Raw genomic sequence first — 24129 nt, forward strand, 5'->3', positions numbered from 1 at the left:
TGGCTTTTGATGGCTGCAAATGCACATACCTAATATACACGCGTCTAATCAACGTTAGTAAGATAATAAAATTAAAGGAGGGGTTCATCGTGCCTGTTCTCTTTCGCAATCTTTCTCTCTCTCTTTCTCTCTCTCTCTTTCTTCCCCTTCTCTTCTTTCATACTCTCTCGTACGAATATTTCTTTGTCTGTCTGTCTCTCTCTCTCTCTCTTTTTCTTCCTCTTCTCTTCTTTCATATTCTCTCGTGCGAATATTTCTTTGTCTTCCACTCCCGTTTCCTATCTTTCTATCTGTCTGTCTGTCTGTCTGACTGTCTATCTGTCTGTCTGTCTCTCTCTCTCTCTCTCTCTCTCTCCGTGTATATTTGTTCGTATATTCGTATGTTTGTACATACATATATTTGTATTCGTATTCGTATCTTTATGTATTTATATTTATATACATAACATATCTATGTGTTTGATATATTTGATATCGTTCTATGCGATTCGTGTATCGCCTGTGTACGTGTGTGTGTGTGTCTCGTTAATCGTTCGATTTCCGTGCGTGCGTTCCTTAACGAGCTCCCAGGCTTAAACCCGTGTCGAGATCTCGCCTTTTCACTTCCGATGAAGAGCGCGAGCTGTCGGCAAGTCGCGAGTTCCAAGAACAAACGAACGTACGAAATGGACCGAACCTTTAAGTATTGTGTCTCGTGGTGCATGTTTTACACTCACACACGCTTGCTGTCTTACCTTCTAACACACACGATAAAGAAACGATGCAGATCGTTGGTTGCCGCATTAATCCAACCCTGGACGTTGTGCGTATACGTTCTACGGCTAAATAAAACATACCGACTTGCATGGGTCTACGGAATGCTAGGTGAGTTCGCGATGCACCGTGAAAAATATATAGTCGACGGAGAAGAAACACGATTGCTCGTGTTAATTACGTTAGTCGATAAATTTTCGACGTTAATTTGTATTCCGTATGATTTTACATTTTGTCTTCTTCACTGATACATACCGGAAAGAAAAATTACAGAGAAAAGGATCATTTTGCTCTAGTTCCAAAACTAGCGTATTACGTAGCGATATTTAACACTATTATCGCGTTATTAATATCTTTCTATAGCCCCGGTAAAACTTATTTTTTGATTTTTTAAGAAGTAATTTCGTAATATCGAAGTATTTCCAAAGAATACGAAAATTACGAATATGACAGCCCAGGAATAGAAATTTCAAGTTATCTAGAAAGGAAGAAATGTCGCGCCGTCTGACTAATCACGTACCTACTCTACTGCGAACCCGCGGCAGGATACTTACGACTTAATAACATTTACATACCAACACCGAAAGAAACTTCTAAGCGTGTAAGCATGATTTATATTTGTTGAAATTGTATCTAGAGATCGCATATCAATAAGAATATCGGTATTGGCTTGCAATTAGATTCGTTAGAATTTTCATACGGAAAATGTTTCTGACGATGTTTTAACGAAAGTGAGCAGAAAATTCCATGCAAAATATCGAATTTCACATTTCGTATTTATATTCGCAGTATTCGGTATTCTACGCTCGTGTCGAAGAAATTAATTCTGGTAATTCGTCGAATTTGTTATTTATTTATATTAAGGCAAAAAATTAAATTTTCCGCTTTTGTTACATTTCACCGAGTAAAATATTCGTTATTTCAATTCGTACGTAGTAAACATAACGGTGTCCAGTGAATTAAAAGATCTAAAATTTTGTATATAAAATTAATTTTCGTACATTTCAAAATCGAATATGTTCTTAAAATTTGGCGATGTAATCAACGAAACAGAGTAAAGGGATACGATAACAGATAAAAACGACAACGGGAAAATTAAAAGCCATTTGAAACAAGCGTTCTATCTCTAGTTTTATTTCAATTTTTCTCTTTTTCTTCTTCCGTTTCATTGTTTCTCGTTACTGGCACTTCTTCGCGCGACTGGCGTATAAATCGCGGTGAAATATTACCAAAGGTTCATCTGACTATATATTTTTTCAAAACGGCGTGCATTGCAACACAGAAGACAAACGGCCGGAAATAGTAGATGATGCATGCGCAAGGAATCCTCTAACATATGTGCGAATTAACCCGATTGATAGAACACTGAAAACTCGGATGCATCCGTCGAGACATCCGTCATACTACACCACACCATCACCAACCAAAGTAACTCCACCATCATACACCCACCCCAACACTCCCATAATTTGTTTAGTTCACCTTCTCGAAATATAGCCGTCCAATTTTCCGTGTCCTCTGACCTTATTGGGCGGGGCGAGGTACACTGAAACCAGTGAGCGATGCCTATTTGACAATATTCAACACGGTATTTAGTTCCAACGTAGAGAGTAGTGATTAGATGTTTCCTGTTTTTCTCTCTCGTCGTTCTGGGCGTTGATATGTCTCGCTCTCTGACGCATCGCGTTCGATCTTCTCATAAAATTCAAATAAAATTAGTTGCAATTAGATAAACAAATTAAACAACTTTAGTAGGCTTTCATCAAGTTTATCGTAATAATTGGAGAATTTAATTGGTTCGTAGACACGTTCATAGATAAAATTGAAAAAAAAAATTGTGAAAGTACGTCATGGATATCGTAGTTGTGAAATGTATTGTAGCGAAGTCAGTAGATCGGGGTACCGTACCAACGGCCAGAAGCAATAGACGAAGAACCAAAAAAAGTAAGGTAGGCTGTTTTTTCGCCTTCCAGAACAAGCCCGTACGTCCAAAAATGGGGCGCTCTTTCGCATCATCCGATCCTCTTGCCATCACCGTACACGTATCTTCTTCTTTTCACTACTTCACCTTCACAGCCGTACATTCTTTCCATACTGATATTTTCGTCTTCGTCTACTTCCTTCCGCTCTTCCACACGATATTCCGCTCTCTGCGTTCTCCTTCTCATACTCTGTATATTATTCCATGTTCCTACGTTGCATTCCAATAGCTTGACAAATAATGTTTCACATGGTCATCGATTTAGCGATAGTTAGTCGAAAATCAGTTGCGTGTCCCAGGTTGTCAAATAAATTTTACCTTTGTACCTTTTTGTCTATCGTCACGCCGACTCGTCTTTTCCATAACAATTGTCAATGAAACGTTGGTTTCGGAGTTTCATGTTTTGAGAAGCGGCATATGTGCTCGTATTTCGGAAAATCCTTCATTTTATAAAATTGCAAGATACCACGAAACTATCTATTCACGGTTGATATTTCCAGTGAATCGAAGCTCCAGTACCAACATTTGTTTAAGCATACCATAAGTATACCTGCATATCTAACCTCTTTCATTCGTGACACGCATATTCGCTAACGAATCAAAGACCCTTCTGGCATCAACAATTTCAACGGGACCTTCGGAAACCAAGCGAAAATCATTCACGTTTCTAAAAATTTCATCCATTTTGTAAACGTTTGTCATTGCTTCGCCATTCCCAAGATCAACTCCTAAATCCAAAGACCACCCACGATCCATGTTTACGTTTCAAAGGTAAAAACTCGACATAAGCACACATACACGAACGTGTCCAAACGTATCATTGAAATATTTGCGAACGTGCCAAACGCATTATATACTCATAGTACACTTACAAACAACGTATTCGAACATTTCCAAACCACCTAATCGTATTACAGACTCACAATATAGTATTTCCAAAGAGAAGCAATACAGGTACAGATAGACCAGTTTATCGCCTCACCCAACTGTTCCTGGAGCTGCCCCCGGTTTTGCGCCCCAACCCCAAGCCCCTCAAACCCCTTTGGCCACATAGATAGAGTGCCATGCCATGCGTGTTCGCTCTTGCTGTAGGTATGTCGCGAGTTTCAACGCGGGGCGTGCAAACGCGGCGAGACGGAGTGCCGGTTTGCGCACCCCCTCGAGACGGTGCAGGCGAACGAGGACGGCTCTGTGACGGTCTGCATGGACGCTGTCAAGGGCCGATGCAATCGGGACCCCTGCCGCTATTTCCACCCCCCTCTGCACCTTCAAGCCCACATTAAGGCCGCACAATCTCGGGCTAGCATTGCGGTAATGCATTCTCTCTCTCTCTCTCTTTCTCTCTTTCTCTCTCTCTCTCTCTCTCTCTCTGTCTGTCTGTCTGTCTGTCTTTGCCTCTTTCTCTCTTCGTTTCTATTAATCTTTCTGTCATCGCTAATTTTCTCTTTTCCGTCGTTTGTTTCTAATTTTCTTTCATCCGTCATTCTATCTGTTTCTAGTAATTTTCCTCCTTTACATTCCCGTAAACCTTCGTTTACTTTTATCATCATTTCCGGATACCTCTTCGTCTTCCGTTTTGGTTTTCAATTCCACCTTGACCCCTTTTACTTACACCTCTGTGACTTGGCATTCGAATCACTGAGAACGTTCCGATATACCAAGACTTTGGTTTCTTTCCTTTAATCCGTCTACATGGGGAGGAAACCTTTTCAACCTAATATCCGATAAGCCTCCCTAGTTGGTTCGAGATCCCTTTGAATCTTTGTCCCCGTAGCACCCGCCACCTCCGCGATGACCAGGCGACAAAAGCCTCGCTGTCGTCATTAAACGAATGAGTCAGACAGATACGGAGCAGACGGGTGGATAAAGAATCGACGGAGGAGACAACTACTGTAGTGGCAGAAACGTCTCCCAAGAATCGCGGTTTCTCTAACGCGAAACTAATCGCGATCCTGTCTCCATTTTTGCCCGTCCTATTAACGAATCGTTCCTAAAGTGAATTTTTTAAACGAATCCCTCTGTCAGGCTACCTATTCACGTTGACACTCGCGCGACGGTTGCTAGGAGAATTACGTAAAAAGTCACTATCCTTCTAAGCTATATTTTCGAGACTTGTACTTTTGAGACGCACAATCGTACTTCGATGCGATTAATTTTGGCAAAAGAACTCGAAGAAAAGTCACGAAGCTCGTCGTTTCGATGGGTTTGATGGTTTTGATAAAAAATTACAAAAAGTATCTTGTTGCGAAATCGAAATGATCCGAATGGATGGATCGAAGATCGCGCGAATGTTAACGGATCCGATCGATTCTCTCTTCCATGATTCACACTCTTTCTTTACTCTAACTCTCTTCTCGCCTCTCTGTTTCTCTTTCTTTCAGTTCCATGTGGCGTGTGCTTCATGTGCGGATGTCTTGTACACGTGTCTTTTTTTTATTATTTTTGTCTCTCTTCGTCCTCGCTGGAAACTGGTTATCAGCCGGTCTGCTGTTGTCTGTTTGAATCTGGGCTGAGCTTCGCGAAAAAGATGCGGTGGTGGTGAAAGTCTGGCCGTTACGTGTGTATATACGTGGCTTTAATTGGCACGCCTACCGACGGGGAGAATCGTTTTGCATGCGGACAATCGAAATTTCCGATCGTGTCAAACGAAAGATATTGTTTCGAAATGTTCAATCTCCGGGCGACTTAACCTTTTCGTTGCATAATTCATTGTCAAGTGAATGTCAATGTTCGAAGAAAAAGAACGTTGTTCGATTCTCAACCTAAATACATGGTGTCTCGTTCGAGTTGAACGAGTCAACTTATTCTCGATACGATGTAAACTCGTCTCAGTCGTCTCTTCTTTTTTTTTTTCTTTTTTTTGTCTTTCTTATATTTTCAATCTAGATAAGATGCCCTGTGTATCGTTGCTTCGTTGTCGATTCCTCTCGGCGAAGGAAAATAAATTTTTATCGCGCGCAAGCTAAAGCAGTAGAGTCCCGTGACGAATCTCGTATACAGCGGTGTTCGGCTGTAATTGAACGTAAAGGTTAACGTTGACCGGTGATGAAACGAAATGAAAACGGAAAGACGGAAGGAAATATTCTTTCGATTTGTTACACCACGTACCGTTCGTCTAACGATCGAAAGGCAACTGTACAGAGGTGTTTTGAACGGAGCCCTGGAGGGCGGGAAAAACGGAAGTTACGTCGTTGTCAAAGAACAAAAGACTCGAAGTGCACGCATATCCTACTTGTCCGAACATCGAACCCTTCTTCCCTCTTCTATCTCTTTTCCCCATACTTCTCTCTTTATCTCTCTTTATCTCTATCTATTCTCTGTTTTCGATCTTTCACGTGTACTGTCATCCTCTTTCAGTTTCCTGGGTTTGCGTCAAAAGGAGCTTTCGTTGCTGCGCTGCTTTTCGCCAATCTACGTCGAGTATATACATCGGGCTTCCCCCTTGAACGCAGTAGTCCCTCTTACGTACTCTTATATATACGCCACTACACACGTATCGAACTCTCTATCTACCTATCCATCTATCTATATCCATATATATACGTATTATTACAACGATACGTATATATATAGATATATTCCTCTGTGTATAGCACTGTCGCACGCGAGACAGATTACCGAACCACAAGTAAAATTGGCCAATAGTTGCGCAGTGCTCGAATTAACGCGATAACCGTATCGACCATTTCGTGGCGAACATTCCGCATTGTCGTTCTCAAAAAACTACAACTTACATCGATCGACGATACTGTTTCTCGATCGAGCAATCACGAATGTAAAAGAGCAAGAAAGCAGAAACGAAACGTCAAACTCGATACGGCTATCGTGGAAATGTATATTATATTAGTTTCTCTCATATTGTACACCCGTTACTCCTCCTCGATGTCTTTATTTTCTATTTCTTCCGTTCTCCAATTCACTCGTTCACGGTCTATATATCTCTCCTCCACTTTTCTTTCTACCTCCGATTATTCTCTTTTCCCTTCGTTCTTTTCTTTTTTGTTCTCTCGCGTTTTCTCACTCCGATTCACGCTGTCCTATCGATCATACACCGGTCCTACGTTCTTTCCACCTCATTGTTTGTCGCTTTTGTGTTCGTCCAATTTTCTATACGTTATTCCTTGTATGATGTTCAAGCCGTTCTCGTAGCGTGTAGTGAGTAGTACACGAGGCAGAATTCTTGTTTAACATCACCAAAAACACCACTGTTCTATTTCTCTCTTTCTAGCAGCCTATCGCAGCTATCCAGGTGCAAAGAACTAGTTGCAATACACCAATCACCTGTTTCGGTGCCTAGGTCGCAATAAGTACAAGATGTTTCCGCAGCCACACGTGACCGCTCCATTTCTATCTATTCTAACATAATGCATTGTCTTTTACGATTCTTCTTTTGATCGATTATTTCCATCCACAGTAGATATGTTAGCTCAGAATGTCATACTAATAAGCACTATAATTATTACGATAGCTCCCTGACGTGTGATTACGCTCGACCAAAATTTCAACCAGCAAACGTCGAAATGGAGCGTGATCACGATTCTTGTAAATAAGAAGTAGTAGTTAAAGTGACATGTCTTTCATGAATGACACGTACACCACTCTGCTGACAAGCTGTGCTGCACGAACCCCGGCTATCAACCCTCGCTGCTGTTTTGCTGCCCCACACAAAAACGCTACACTGAGAATCGTCGAGCCTAAAAAAAAAAAAAAAAAAATAGAAATTTTTTACAAAATGTACAGTAACTGTATAAAAGTAAAAGATAAAGATATAGGCACGTACGTAAAAGCAAAATATAGAATATACGAATTTGCAATAGGTCTGAAAGTCTCAAACTCGATCATCTGGGTTTGTTGGGAGGTGTGTGTGGGCCAAGGCGAAAGGGAGTGTGTTTCTCGGATCTTCTGTCTTCGTTCACGTTTGCACTCGACCGACTTCGTAGATTACCTTCGCGTTCGTGTAATTACAAATGAAACAAACTAGATCGTTAGTGGAACGTTGCTCGGCCGACTCGTCGAAACTCAGCATCTTCCCTCGACTATTTTGCGAAAATTGAAAATTCTACGATTACCTCGATGTAATTTCACCATTAAAAGTAAATATTTCTGACGTTCGTCCTGGTCTACGGGCGCGAATTTCTCGACAAATTCAACAATTTTCGATAGTTTTATCGATAATATCGTACAAGTCGAGGGACGGTCAACGAAAAGATAATATCCACGACGTACACTGGCGAAAAATCATGAAATCGTGGTCAAATTCGCCTTTCTTTTTAACGCGATAGTACGATAAAAATTTCGATAAAAACACGTTTACAGAATGAAAGATACGTGCTAACGCGATCGAAACCAAGATCGCTGTTAGAGAAATCTTTGATCTCGAATTCGCAAAAATTCGCCTGGGTGCGTCGGTTGATTCGAGAGACGGAGGAGGGGGAGAGGGATAAATAGTAAGTTCGTTTAAGAGAAAGCAAGTAAGCTGGAGATAGCAAAATGGGAAAGCGCATACGTGTCTCGAACGACGATCGAAGAAGAGATATTTTTCTGTCCGATCGTTCGCGAATTTGTTTTCCGGGGACTAAAATTGTCCACGGGCCGAAAGACAGAGAATGAACGCAGATAAAAAAGAAGTAGTGAGGGAAAAGTCAGAAAAACTGGCAAAGACAAAAGAGGAGAAAGAACGTGAAAAAGGAAAAAGATGAAAGAAAAAAGAACGATAAAAAGAGAAACGAGAGAATGCGAGAAAGACATTTTCAGCAACGTCGCGCGGAAGACCTGCAGCCACACCCGGAACACAATGGAAGAAAAGTCTCACGTGGATGATTGCGGCAGACCAGCTTGTTGGCAGGGAAGTCTCATTCTCTAAAAGTGGTTTTCAATTTCCCAAGGGTGCATACCGCGTACCTACGGAGTAAGGAAAATTTTGTTCGAAAATTTGCCTCGAGCTTGTATACCGATGTATGCACGCCATTTTGACCAGCAATTTGAAATTTGGAATTTCACCAAGATGGCGAAATTTCGTATTAATACCTCTGCATCTTCGAATCTCTCTTCCGTTAACGTGGTCTTCTGTTTTCGTAATTGGGGAAACACGTGCAACGTCGTACGATTAAGGATTCCAGATTTATAAAGCGTTAAGATTCGAAGGTTTATAAAATAAAATCAAAATGCTCGAAAACGGAATAATTTCGACGATGTCCAGAAAGCGATATATTTGTAGAGCACATTTGTAGAGTTACAATTTAACAAGAAAAATGACGTTGATAATTTGACGTAACGTGGAATTATCGTTCGACTTTATAACAGCTTGAAACCTTTATGACTCGTGTAGGATATTGCATAGATTTCCCCTGAAGTAGCAAAATATGAAACGGAGTAAAAATTAATTGCAAACGCTTGACTGTTCCAATTAGAATTACGACTGAAAAAGCCAATGGCGTTCGGTCGGCGAGGCAAATTTGTCAAATAAACCGATTTAATAGCCAGCTCCTTTGATTCGTCAATTTGTTTCGAATATTCATTCTCTCGCTCTATGCCGATATTCCATTAGATCGATTAATCCGGAGTTCTCACAGGCGTATCATCATCCACGCGTTCGACAACCGCCAAACATCGTCTAATCAAATCTAATGCATCTGTTCGAAATGCACTCTTCGGAATTGCTATGCCACGATCTCTGAATGTTTGTCACATTATACGACACGAAACATGTCCTCTTGATATCTGATACCACCTACAGAAAAGAGAGTACGGATCGGTCGCGAGGCTACGATGTACGTACGTAGGAATACGGTGGTCCAGCCGATAGTAAGAATTTTTACCCAGCATTTCGATTCGTACATACAAAATGTTACACACGATATGCACGCACATGTGACACGCACCTACACGTACTTACATTCGCCTACACATTTTGATACATTTCGCTAAAACGACGCCATCTACGAAGAAGGGATGCCAGCGACGAAACCAGCGGACGTCGAAACAATGCCAACCGGAAGCCTGTGCAGCGTGATATAATTAATTAAACGTTATATGTCTTTTAATGAATTTTCCAGGGATTAACAAAACGTTTCTAAGGAGACGCCTTCTTCTTTTCAGTTCGTTCCCTTTCTCTTGTTTTATCTATCCTCTGTCAAGTATCGATATATTCTATTATACGTATAAAAGGCAAACTGATTGACTCGAGAAGAATCAATTTATCTCGCAAATGTTTGAAAAATCGAGCGATAACCGAGCGTGAAGTTGATCAGTTTGCCACGTGCCTGAAACACGTATCCAATTCGTATTTTTCTTATTTCTTCCATCGAAATTCTTTGTCTTTCGATGGGCAAAGAAAGAAAAAGAACTGGACACAACGGAGGATGAAACGAGAGGATATCACGGCGAAACTAATAAATTTCGACAGATAGCTGGCCGATTATTGCAGGTGTTGCCGGAGTCAGAAACGCCAGTCGATATCCCGATGGACGATCAAATGGAATTCTCCGGTTATATTCTTTCGTCTTTTGCTCCCCGTATTTCACACCGCTTCTCTATATATCTCATTTTTACCTTCCCCGACTCCTCGTCCATCTTCTGTTCTCTGGATACTTTATTTTCAATTACCAGAACACGCCAATTTCTTCCATTTTAGACGTCTGATCGGGGTACACACGGACGTTCATTGCCATTATTTCGCAGATCTTTGCCGACGAGCAGCCGACGCACGCCTATCGGTTCTATTATCGATCCGACGAATCTCTGATACTATTTGTTGTTACTGTTAATACGATTATCGCACATTGTCCATTTTGAAAATGTTGATTGTCTTTCTTTTAGGATCACGCCCTTTTGCCACATGTTTTCGTTGATCTTCTCGTTTTTTTTCTTTTTTCAACGTGTTTCAGCAGGATTCGACCGCTTTTCGGTCCGTGTAAACGCAGTTTCACATGGAAACCGCGCCATCTCGGTTATTTTCTCCAACGAGTTTCTCTTTTTAACTGCGTTTATTGGATCAAAAACGTGGTTGCTCGCGCACAATCGCGACCCGACACTGTTTCTCCACGGGTTTCTCTGCCGGTGGTTCCACGGTGAAAAACGAGATCACGGGAAAGAATGGCCGATCGAATCGCGGAAAGACGAATGCGAGGCAATTACATCAGCCTCGACACCGCGTACCTCGCGAGAGCAACCCGAGAAGCGTGTCGCGTCTGCATGCGTGGCACATTAATTTACGTGTCGTTTTACGTGTGTCGCGCCACAAAACACACGTGGCTGCGGCTGTATGCGCACAACACATAGTACACGCACGTGTAAAGGAAACTTTGGTTACCCTTTACCGTCTACATGTATCGTATATGTTACGGAACAAGACGCGAAATTTAAACAAATCAAGTTTTAACCAGACGAAATTCGAGCTGTCTAATTAATCCTTGCTAAGTTGTAGATTTACAGCGGAACAAGACGCGTAGTATCGCAGTACGTGGCAATAGACAAAAAAAAAGAACGTGTCTTGAAATACAGCAGGTATACGGTAGTTAATATTCAGCTTGAAAATAATTAGTAAAACTATTTAGATTCTGTGTCTTTAACGATTATAAATAAAACAGACCGTTTTAGATATTTTTACGAAAAAGAAGAACCGTCGAAGATATTGGCATGCACGTTGAATTTGTTCCTGTTGATAACGATAACCCTATACCTACGATTCAAAGGATTTTACTTGTTCGCATTTACGCGAATTCTTCGTTAGACATTTCCCATCTTGTCTAATGAAAATCCGACTTTTACTCGTACGTATCTTATTTCGCGTCTTGTCCGTAACATATATATTTAGTTTTTGGTCGATATAGTTTATTGTAAGTTGTATATAGATATATGCACATAAATAATACGACGAGAATTTATACGTTATATGGGATCTGTTTTAACTTGAACTACTTGGATTTTTTATATATATATATATGTATATTATATACGCGATTCTGTCGTTTCTTGCCTTTAGCCTCAACTGGTCTGTTTTTCTTTTTTTGATTTTTATCTTGCCCTCTTCCGCCTGACGATGCTTCTTCATGCTTGCTGACAAAAACCTTCGTACGCTTCGCTACCTGCCAATTAACGCCTGCGAAATTATGCCGACCAAAAACCCTCTGCGCCCGGAATCTCGAACACGGGGACACGAACAAAAATTGGAAATCGAACTGGGGGAAAAAAAAAATCTTAAATCACGTACACACGTATATATAACGCCGAATGCAACGATGAAACGGATGGCAAAACGAACTGCGTGTACAACGAACACGACGATAATACCAATAACGATGATTATCGCCAAAATAACGGAAAATAATACCGAATGATTATCGAAACCGCACGATGTTCGTGATCGATACGGAACGTGGAAACATCCCTGACGAATAATCTGCTCGGCGTACCTATGGCAACCTGTCTATGGGGCAAAAAAATGTGTATATATAATGAAATAAAAAAAATATATGTATTCGTATACATTTAATGGGAAAAAATGATGGATTGACGGGAAAATTTGAACGGTCAATCGCACGCACGTACGAACGAAAATACACGCAAAACACGGATACGAAATAAAATTGAATGAAACACGAAAAAAAAAAAAAAAAATTGAAAATGAAAACGCAGACGGCGACTATGCCGACGAACGTTGCGGGAATGGGCGCGTTGGCTGGCGGAGTGTCAGGAGTGCCGGCAACTGCGGTTCCCGGAGGACTTCAGAGCGCCAGTATAGCAAGCATCGAACTCGGCAAGAAGCGGATGCGCGACTCCAATGATGATCTGCTAATGGTACCACGGCTTATGCATGGAATACACTCTTCTTTTTTTTGTAGCTAAATTCCACGAAATTGGCCCGAACATTTTTACTTTGCTTCTTCTTTACTTTCGATCGTTACTTTATCATTTTGTCCGTGATGTTCCTTTGTGTTCTTCAATGAATGTTTGCTAGGTTACCTGCCGACATTGAAGCGAGGTGAGTAACTATGAATTAGCACCTTACGTAGCTTTATTTTTGGTTTTATGAGAAATTCGTAACAGATATAGATCCATATATATAGATCTGGAGATAGTTCCTTTGGTTTGACAGAAGAGCGCCTTAACCTTTTTAGGGATGCATTTCTTTAGATTACAAACACAGCATATCAAACGACATAAATTCAAACAAAAAATCACATACATACGTATATATATATACACATATATCGACGTTATCCCTCAAAAGATTAAGTTTTCTGTTGTTTTATATGCAGGCTACTTTCTAGGACAAACTGTTTGTTTTCAGACCGCGATCATCGTAATAAATAATAAATGTTAGCTGTTGTTAAAACGTTTTATGCTTTTGTATTTGATTCTTTTAAATTTTTTTTTTTTTTTTTACGTTAGAGGCTCTACCAATGCTTAAACGTTACTTCTTCGATACGAATATCTCGGAGGCTTTATAACGTAAATATTTTATTAATCCGGATGAAATTTTTTTTCTTGGATTTCTGAAACATGTATTGAAATTCTCAATGTTATTACGATGTCTTCAAAGAAAAGGCATGTTTCTTCTTCGCGTAATCTTAACAGAAGATAAACCGAGATTTGTAAAAGATTCTATAAAAAACATAGTAACAATAATATAGAACAATGAGAAACAAAATTATCGTGTAATATTTTTGTAATTAATAGATGAACTTTTGGTAATAATCCAACTAAAAATTCCATTAATAATTAAAAGATGAAATTAACAGTTTTCATGGAAAACGTATTATTAATGTAGATAATATCAAATATTTATAAATTATAGTAGTTTAGATATATACATATATATTAGTAATTACATATATATATGTATATAGAGTTAAAAATAATTAATCCTTAATTGCTAATGGTGCTAATTTATAGTAATTCACCCTTATGCTACTCAAAACATAAAATTGAGTAAAAGGAGAAGTTTAAACAAATGATACGCATAAATAATAGCGATTTTCCGATATTATATCTGGCAAATTATTGCACTATATATAGGTACAAATATAAATAGGTAGATGGCATTTTAAATGGATCAAAGTTTTGTTATTTTCACATGTTTATATACTTAACCCGCTTGCTGCTACAAGCATTTAATATTTTCTTCTATTTTTTACTTCAAAGTAACTACTACTACTAAATAATTTTTTATTCGTACGTTAAAAGAATTGTTTTGAGTAGTATATCTTCTTAATAGCACTAGGAAAATGAAATATTTTTTATCGATAAAAGGAATGATCATACGCAGGGAAGGAAAAAGAAAGAGAATCTATCACGAACATCATTTTTTGTGATCCGATAGTAGATCATGAAACATATGTAGTTACAATCCTACTTATATATCGCTAGACACTATATAACATAATGTTATGTTTCGACGTTAAAATTTTTTATTCAATTATGTCGAAGATTATAAAAATTATAGCAAATCAAAGTTCCAAATTGTAGAAATGGCACGCCATAAGATAACTGTTCAACAATACGTCACAGTAAGATCTTCAAAATTTAAATCAATTTGGTTGTCTTATGATACATACGATTCGTTATTAGGTATCACAATTTCATTTTTTAATTATACAAATTGATTTCTACCTTTTGTAAACGTGCTGTTTGTAAGTGTCTGAGAGATTTATAGATGGTAGTGTAGATTATCGTTTCTGCTTCGATAAAGCTTCCAGACATCCGCAGTCCGCTGAGCAACACTCGCACAGCGTATTCCGGAAACGGAAAGGATAAAATGAAGAAGTTCGGGCTATTTTCCGGAAGTTTCTCGTAGAATGTCATATGTTTAAGTTACGAACATATAATTCATTGCGATTGTGAATACACTGCCGAGCGCGCTTAGAGCTCTAGCTCCTTTCTTCTCATATACATATCATGTATATCTTTTTTCTTCTTTCTTTCTCTACATTTTGCTTTCACCTTCTAACAAGAGGAATATTTGTGCGTGTTTCGGATGTACTCTTCGCAGGGCTTGAAATCCGCGATATTCTACTTGATACTTTTTAATTTCCTCGTACTTTCGACTCTATTTATAATAAATATCGGTTTCAGGCAAATTTAATTGTTAATCACGATCGATGGATAAATATATCAGCTTTATTATAATCGTTATTCGTTAATTGTATCAAATATTCTTCTTTTTTTTCTTATACTTTCGGTTCCTTCGTTTCATTCGAGCTTCTTTACACCCATTATTCGCGTTAATTGCTTATCACACACGGTTTTCTTTCTATTGGTTTTCTTTGTTCTCAAAACTCACTCGCGAATTGAAATTTTCAGACTATTTCTCTCTCTCTCTCTCTCTGTCCCATCATTTCTACCTTTCTGTCTCTTCTTTTTCATTCTCCTCGTTGGTTTCTTCAGACCGGTTACATACTTACTTTCTACGTTTAATTTCGCTTCGTATTCTGTCGTTCGTTGCAGTGTTGTCCGTATCAGAGCTTACGCCTCGTAATGTATTTATAGATCGCTTGGTTGTTTGTTTCTCGATCATCAACCACGAATCGATACGAGCAGTAAGCGAAACGATAGAGAGGAAGAACAAGAAAAGTTAGCTGTTCGTTTTACCAATGAATTTTTTTCATTAGCCAAATTTAAGAAACGTTCAAAGCTTTAGAAATAGAGGAGGTTCGTGGTTGTTGATAACGTACACGATCGATTTTCATGTAAACTCACTCCCTCTAGCGAAACCTCCACGAAACGAGAGAGGATCCGCGATCGACGAACGATCGTTCGTCCGTGATCGCGATCTGATCGATGGCTATTGCTTCACAGTCTCGAGTCACGCGCGCATTTCCCTTTCATCCATTCGAAATTCAGATTTAACGAGTTCGCTTCGACGAAACACCGTCGATCTATTTTCCATTTCGTGTTCGTGTCAATGTCGTTGGACGATAGAATCGTGCCTCGTTAAAAAAACGGGTCAACGACCATTATCCAAGGCAATTCGAGTGATTTTGAGAATTCATAGGATATATTGATAACGTGCGCGCGTGTTTCGCAGCGAAACATCGTGACGAAATCCTTGAAACTCTAATCTCCGTATCGTCAGCACCTTCATTGTGAATAGAAAATACGAAAGCGTGTAAAATAGAGAAACGTTACGGACGAGATTGATCTCCACTCATACACGGTTTATTACAATACTATGACAGCCGGCTAATTTCGAGCGTAATGTCTGCAATTTAACGAAGAATTATTAACAATTTTTTAAATATAGAGCAAAGAAAAGCTTAGCTAGATAAATAAATATGTACATATGTATACCTATATGATTTACATGCATATGTATATTGTGGACTAAAAGTTAACATTCATATAACGTTGCTGTATATCGCCGATCGTCATAGTATTAGTAAGAAGGAATACGAGTGTATGAGGATTTCTGGGAAAAGGTGGTACAAGTGACGAGATCTTTAATTCGTGAAAACTACGATAGAGAAATTCGTATCGTTCAGATATAGTTATAAAGGGTCGGAGATTTATCAGAAACTCTCCGCCGTATGTACGATAGTGTCAAATAATACGTATCGTTTCCTTTGCGAAGAAGATGTACTTGTATCATGTTCTCACTGGGCTTCTTATACGATACTTTGACAAACGAGAGATGGTTCTTGGAATATGGATGAACTGTGGCGAAACACGATTGGTACTGCGTTTACGGAGCGTTAGATCTGTGTAAATTCTGAGCTTGCGCCGATGATGCATGTTGTGCTTAAGCGACTACCGAGGTGATGGTGTCAAGCGTCACTCCCTCGACGCTCTGGACGATGACCCGAAATTTTTATCTTTTTTCTATAGAGAACCAAGGATCGCGCGATCGCGCGATCACGCGCAATTTTCTCACTCACTTTTTGTCAGAATATCCATTTCCTCTTTCTTCCTCGTTATTTTCTTCTCTTCTTTTTTACTTAATTTGACACAGAATGTTCCGTAACACGTGTACAATATTTTACAAATTGACTCCACATCTAAAAGTATCTAACGAAAGAAGCTCGTATCACACGTCCTATTTGACCGTTTCTATGAACTTTTTTTCGTTCTTTTTAGATTTTTGATCAAATCTTGAAATATTGCTCACGCGTTATAAGACGCCATGTATATATCGATTTCTTTACCGGTCGCCCAGCATTTTCAGGATCACGTCGAAATTGCTAAGAGCACAGTAGATGCTTGACATACACAGGCTAATTTTCTACGCTACTACTTTCTTTTTTTCTTTTCTTTTTTCATTTAGTCTATCTGTGTGTTATCTTTCTTTCGGAATTTTCCTTCTCCGCTTTAGTCCGTCTCCTTCGACGTTTCTTGGTTTTGTCGCGTTATTCGACTTCTTTTTATTTTTTTCGTCGGTATTCGATCGAAACTTTAAGCTTCTCTATCTCTAGTTTCAAACCGTATCAAATTTTTGTCGCGTCTCTCTTTACGATATTCGTTTATTTTTCTATTCCCATATTTCCGTCTTTTCTTTGCAGAGAAACTAAATTGTAATAACCAAAAAGGATGGACAGATGTTGTTTCACTTGTATCTTGCACCTGAGCTTGCCACGTGTTTTCCAACTCCTCTCTGTAACTAGCCAAAGAATTCTTTGCGCCACTATTATTTACATTTTAAACACCGAAAATTTGAACTTGTATCTGGTCGATCCGCTGTTTCGTGAGCACCTTTTTTTCTTTTTTAATTCTGTCGCATCGATATATACACGCAATATTTGTACACGTGTGACAGTTCTACTCACACTCGTTCCCGCCTCTATCTCGACAACGAACCTTCTTACCAGCTTCTCAGCTTTTGCATCTGAAACTCTGTGCAGCTTCCTCTATATCTTTCTTCTTCTCTAACTTAACCTTTCGACACTTTTTCTAGAAAACGATAAAAATGAAAGAAAAAACACATTTTTTCCTTTCGTTCCGCTTCTTCTGTCCGCCACTCGATCGATGATCCATCGTATCATCGTGTTTGTATCTGCTCAGAGCTTTTTCTTCGCGAGTCCGTTTCTGTTTATCTTTTTCTCGTTATAACGTTGAGCAATCTTTTCTTATTTTTTTTTTTTTTTTTCAGCCAGGAAGCTTTCGATCAAACGATCCCCGATTTTTCGTCCGATCCTTCTTCGTTTAAAGATTTTTCGTCTACGATTACTATATATACAGATACACGGCAGATTATCCAAGGGAACTTCACGAGATCGAAGCAGGATTCGATTTCGATCAAGAGATCGAGGAAAACTCAAATTTCTCTGTTCTCTGTTATCTTTTCTCTATTTCTCTCTGTTTCTCTATCTCTGTCTGTCTATTTATCTCTGTTGCTCCTAGGCTACCTTAAATAGGAAAAAAAAAGCGAACAGTATCGTCCGTGTTTGCGTTCGGCGTTATACGTTTTTGTAATGGATCAACTTGACCTTGAATTCAAGCAGGATCAACGATTCTCTCTTTAATTGGCCCCGTGACACGGTGTGTTCCATGTAATAATAACTAACTGGCTGGTCTTTCTGACACGTTTCTTCGATATCGTAGAGGCAGGGATCGTCGAAAACGAAAAGAAACGAATGTCGTTGCGAAATGATAAGCAAAAAGATAGAGCGAAACAGCCGAAACAAAAGAATGAGCAAAAACGAAAGAAAAAAAGAGCAGAACAGAAATGAGAATCTTGCAGTTATACAACAACGATCGTCGTCATTTAGGAACGTCGCCGCAAGCTGCGTCATCGGCACAACTTTTACACACTACTATCACTACTATTTACTACTAACTACTAACTAACTATTATCATTGGTACCGTTACTACCACTATTACTACCTATTTTTGTCGTGATGTGTTTACCCAACGATTGAATATACATACCTAATTCTATTTCTCTAAGAACCGATACCCCTCTTTTTATGTCTCATCTTCCCACAAAAATCCAATTATACAGACGCAACTCGTACAACCTCTTCCTCGAAATTAGTTGAAACCGATCCTGTCTTTGTTGCAGATGGACATGAAGTCTGTCGGATCGTTCTACTACGAGAACTTTGTAAGTGCAGAATCTAACCACTGAATCATTCAAAAAAAAAAAAAAAAAAAAAGAAAAAGATATAATAATAATAATATAAAATTAACGATAACCATATATTATATGTTATATGTAATTCGTGTAGTACCTTTTCCTTTGTTCCGATCTCGTGCTTTTTATGCACATGTACACCATAGATTGTTTCCGCGCGTTTAATGAATCGAGTTAAACGAAAAAGAACGAGAGGAAACGATTTTATGGTACTCTTCCCGCGTTGTGCCGTATATTCTTGCATCCCGTGAAATTTTGTCGAAACTTTTAACCGTATTAGCGATAAATATCATTGTCTCCTGTAAGATTTTCGATAATATTTTTTCGTGAGTAATAAAAATACACGTATATTTATTTTTTAACGCGAGTTAACGTCCAAGTTTTTCTTGCTGCGACGACATAAAAAATAAACAAATTTACTTAACTCAAGCCACGTTTGTACTTGAAAAAGCAGTTTCGTACGCAAAACGAATCTCGCAGCACCGATGATCGTTCCCTAAACGTGAAAAGATAAAGAAAAAACGAAAAAACAAAAAAAAAGAACAACGGGAAGCGAAAAGACCTGAAAAAGACGGCGCGTGTTGCGTTGTTTATCCGGAGGACTCCGCTCGCTAGGCCCACCCCTGCGAACGACGAATCGTTATCCTTACTAATCGCAACCGTTTTCCATGATTCTGTTTTACAGGCCTTCCCAGGAATGGTTCCGTATAAACGACCGGCGGGCGACAAGTCCGGCATGCCGGTCTATCAGCCAACCGGCGCGACGACCTATCAACAGTTAATGCAGCTGCAGCAGCCGTTCGTGCCTGTGTCATGTGAGTACACTGGAACACCACCCCTACCCACTCAAACCTCTAACCAATCGGTCGTGCAACCCCCGAACGTGCAAAGCAACCACCACGCGGTGGTGGTTCAGTCCTCCTCCTCCTCTCAGGGAACCAGTGGCGCCACAGTGAATAACTGCGCCGACGCCAACAATGGCGTGCTGATGGATCCCTGCAACAATCCACCGCCACCACCTCCAACCGCCGACAATAACAGTAACAATAGTAGCGGCAATAACAAGCAGCCGAATGCGACGCAGAATCACGACGCGTCAGAAAACGCGCATAACTCCCCCGAATTGAATCACGCGAGTCCCTCGACGATTTCGCAACAACAACAACAACAACAACAGCAACAGCAACAGCAGCAACAACAACAACACCAACAGGCACAGCATCAACAGCAACAAGCTCAGCAGCAACACCAGCAGCAGCAACAACACCAGCATCAACAGCACCAGCAACATCAATTACAACAGCAACAGATACAGAATCAATTGGCATTGTCAGCTGCTTCCGTGCAGCCCGCGATGAGTCCATTGACTTCAGTCGCTGGTCTGAGCTCGATGCCAGGCGTGGTTAACATGGCCTCCATGGCCTCCATGACGAACGTACCATCGGTCACGAATATGGTATCGATGCCCAACTACAATGCCTCGAACGTGGCTGGGTTGAACATGCTCAACAGCCTCGGCATGGCTTCCGGATTGCCTACGCACCTTGATCCTGCCGCTCTCGCGAAAGAGGTCGCCCAGAAGAATTACGCGAAAGCCATTAAGCTGTCTCAGGCGTCGCAATCTTACGGTATTAATCAGCTTACCGCCCTGAATTATACCGGTGTAGCTTTGAACAAACAAGCTCTGGTGAATCCAGCCGCGGCAGCTGGAAGTGCAGGGGTCGCCGGATTACCGGCGACAACGGCGACACCTAGGCCGGTGATTCCGAACCTAGCGGGGATTCCCGGCGCCTTGGCCTCTCCGCTCTCCGCTGGAATCTTGGCCTACTCGAGACCACCCACCGGCGCTCCTATCAATCCTTACTCTTTGATGAGGCAACAGATCTTGCCAAATCCTTACGTTCAAGCCTCGATACCTGGGGTTCCTGGCGCAGCGGCCGCGGTCCAAGGTAATCCTTACGTCCAAAATCCCTACACGGTTCTACCGGGTGTCGCCAGCATGCCAGGAGTCGCGGCTGGCGTCGCGGCGGCTGGTGTACCGGGTGTCCCACAGATACCGCAGATTCCAAATCCGGCGACGATCGCGGCGCAACCGCAGGTTGCTATTCCAGTCAGCTCGGGCGTGATCATGCAGCCGTACAAAAAGATGAAGACCTCGTAAATGAATTTCGTCGGACGTATGGAGAGGGGGCAACGCGTTTCTTCCTCTTCCACGTCTAACGAACGTTATGGTTCCTTCTTCTGGGTCCTCTGCGTCCTCTCTTTCGAATGGGAACGCCGCGTGCCGACTCTTTCGGATCTTCTTCGTGGTCTGGCGATCTTCGAGATATCAGGGCCGAGGAGTTTTTTCGTGTGTGTTAATTTTTATTCGTTTGACGTAGCTACGTAGAGTGACTCGTAGAATATGGAATTGGATATCGAAGATTAGATCAACGTTGCCGACCTATTTTTTCATTTAGCGCGAAAGATAAATACGGAGTTTAGCTAGATATAAACGTGTGTCGTTGTAGCGTACAAGGAATTGAATATGTAAGGTGAACGCGACCGTTCCTGTTGATGAAAGAGAGAATTATACAGCGAGCGGATGCGAAACGAGAAATGAAACGTCGAAATAAGCGATGAGAAACTCGCAACAAAGAAATAAACAAACAAACAAGAGTTCCGAAAAATGTAGATTCATTTTCTAGTCAGACATTGTCGGTGAACAGTGCCTTATCGACTCGATTCCACTTGGAGTGTTTCGTAGACATGTGTAACGCTTATACGCGACGAATAGAAAATAACGGTGCGAGAACTTTTGACGAATACGATTCAACCTTTTTTCATTTCTAACCCGTTTCGTTGTGGCGAAAGTAGCAATGCTGAAACTTCCACGCACGGCGGTTCGATTTGATCGTTTCGCGTTTTATTTTCCCCATTCTTTTATCTCTATTATTTTCTGTTTTAAATAGAGCAACTCGATACGAAGACTTGCCAATTGCACGAGCCATCGGAATAAGTTTTTAATCGCGACTATCGCTTCTTGTTTCTCATTTTTATTTTCTTTTTTTTTTTTTTAAACACGCTCCAGCTGTACACTATTAAACGCATAACGTTTCTTTATTTCCTTTATTTGTAGCTTCGAGAGGAAGAAAAATGCGAGTGATTTTACTGCTGTAGCGTACGTTATTTTGTACGATAAGTACTAGGAGTGAGACGAAAAATTTATTGAAATTTATACCGCGTGACACCACGTAATCCTTTGTTTTTTTTTTTTTTGTTCAGAATATTGTTTCGTTTGTTGTGACCTATCGAAGAAAGAATATCGTTCCTTCGTCAGATCATCAGATCGATTATTGTATTCTATATATATATATAGGTGTTTGTTCTATATTACGTATATAATATATTCTATATATTTTTTATTTTCTACGTGAAGATGGACGGAAGCGATGCTCGGCCTAAGCCACGTTACGCGGGTACACGAAACTTGCCTTTTTAAGTCATAGAATATTGTTAATCCCGTCGTAATCTTTTCAGTTGGCCTGTTGAAGTCCATTCTGAGTCGATTACCGATTAATGTTAACTTAATTGCTTGCGTGTTATTAAAAGTACTGCAGTCCTACGTGAAATATTTACAGAGGCACCGGAATTCGCGTACGCTGTAGCACAAAACTATTCGGACACTTGTTCTTTCTTAGTACGCGGTAAAGAATGATAGGAGTTTTTAAAACTAACGTGCAATAATAAGAATTGTTCTGTTATTCAAAATTATGTCCAGATCGTTTGATTCCTGAGCTGTGAGTCGGATAGGAAAAATTTTTTTAAATCAGAATATTTGACAATGTATAAGTTGTTGTATTAACGTGTCTTGTTGTTAATTTTATTGTTGTCTCGTAAGATAAATTTATAATCTGTCAGCTACCAGGAAATTTATAATTTTAGCTACGTATATTTTCAATATTTGTCGCGGCAACGAACAGCGCTTTTACCATTCAGGCAAAAGTGCCTGAATACGTAGATCTATCAAGCACGTAAGGAAAGAAAACGCTTGAAATTCGCAGGTATAACGGGAACTTTTCCCACTCGCCGTGAACAATGACACACATAAGTCGTAACATTCGTTATCACGAATCTAGCCTAGCGTCAGAAAAGTGGTTGCCACTGCGAATATTTCGCGTTAGTCTGCGTTCAATTCTTTATAGTCGAAGTCTGTGGAATTTTATTCGCTATATATTGTTCGTTTATCGTTTCTCAGATTTTAATTATTTTTAATTATTTATCATAGGTTACTGTTAAGGAAACGGAGAGGCGGAGCGGAAAAGAAGGAAAACAGTGAGACAAAGAGAAACGAATTTTCATTCTTTACGAATCTTACATTTACTTTAGTAAGGATAATCGTACTTTTTCAGCATCGTTTCGCCTTGATAATTAAATCAAATAATTAAGCGCGTCGCGACGTTTCAAAACCGCCGATCATTGATACTTGAGACTGGTGTCATCGGAATCGTCACTGAAATTTCTACCGATCCGAACTCCGCCCCTTCCACTTAGTTTTAGAAATTAATTGCAACTATTATAATAACGTATGTGTCCTAGAAACACCTTGCACATCGATGAGATTGAAACAGAAACGCCGTCGTGTTCCGGGCGATACTTTTAAACTCGCACGATTAACGTACGTGCATAGATTTTAGCAAACAGACTTCGTCCTGTCTTATTTTATCTAGCGCTATGATTGTACACACACAGCCACACACTCGCGCGCACACACATACATACATACACATACATACATATATATATTTATCTATTAGTATATAATAGCGTGTGAAACAGCCGAAGACAGTCTGCGCTGTCTTTTACGTATTCAATTCGGGGGAGTATAATTTGCATACAGTGAACCTCGTCAATTGCAACTCACGAGCTTATGCATTTAGCCGAGAGGGAAAACGAAAAACGGAAAAGAAAATAAACCGATCGGTAAGAAAATACAAAAAGGGCGTAACGCGGAGTGATACGATGGAATTAACGATTAAGAGAAAATCGATTAAAATACGAAAAAAAAAGGGAAAAATAACAGAAAAAGACATGCATTTACGCGATTAGCGGATACGAATAGAAAAAAAAACAGAGACGAAACCACGCATTAAGGAAAAGGCTGAATTCGAGAGAAAAGAAGATACAGGGAGGAAGACGAGAGGAGGCTCCCGATAATTGTTGTAACGAAAAAAAGGACGAAACAAAAAGAAAACACTTACGCAAAAGAGAAACGTATATGAAACGAGTTCACATGCGCATTAATGGTACACGACCGCACAAAAACGTTCAACAAATACGCGCGAGTAA

General features: G+C 40.0%; 1 protein-coding gene across 14 annotated transcripts in view; it reads left to right on the forward strand.

Moving 5' to 3' along the window:
- LOC117238310 (probable serine/threonine-protein kinase yakA) overlaps nt 1–22005 on the forward strand; it is a 382495-nt gene extending 360490 nt beyond the window's left edge. For 6 of the 14 annotated variants that reach the window (XM_033503136.1, XM_033503128.1, XM_033503130.1 and 3 more), the window contains 4 exons: nt 3827–4045; nt 12371–12532; nt 18730–18771; nt 19487–20962. In XM_033503136.1, coding sequence (XP_033359027.1) covers nt 3827–4045; nt 12371–12532; nt 18730–18771; nt 19487–20962 — 1899 coding nt within the window. Of the gene's footprint in view, nt 1–3826; nt 4046–12370; nt 12533–18729; nt 18772–19486 lie in introns of all 14 variants that reach the window. The other 8 variants (XM_033503131.1, XM_033503135.1, XM_033503138.1 and 5 more) reach the window with 5 other exon arrangements.
- Nucleotides 22006–24129: the final 2124 nt, after the last annotated feature.

Source organism: Bombus vosnesenskii, unplaced genomic scaffold, assembly GCF_011952255.1.
Source record: "Bombus vosnesenskii isolate JDL3184/JDL3185 unplaced genomic scaffold, Bvos_JDL3184-5_v1.1 scf7180000013448, whole genome shotgun sequence".
Lineage (NCBI taxonomy): Eukaryota > Metazoa > Arthropoda > Insecta > Hymenoptera > Apidae > Bombus > Bombus vosnesenskii.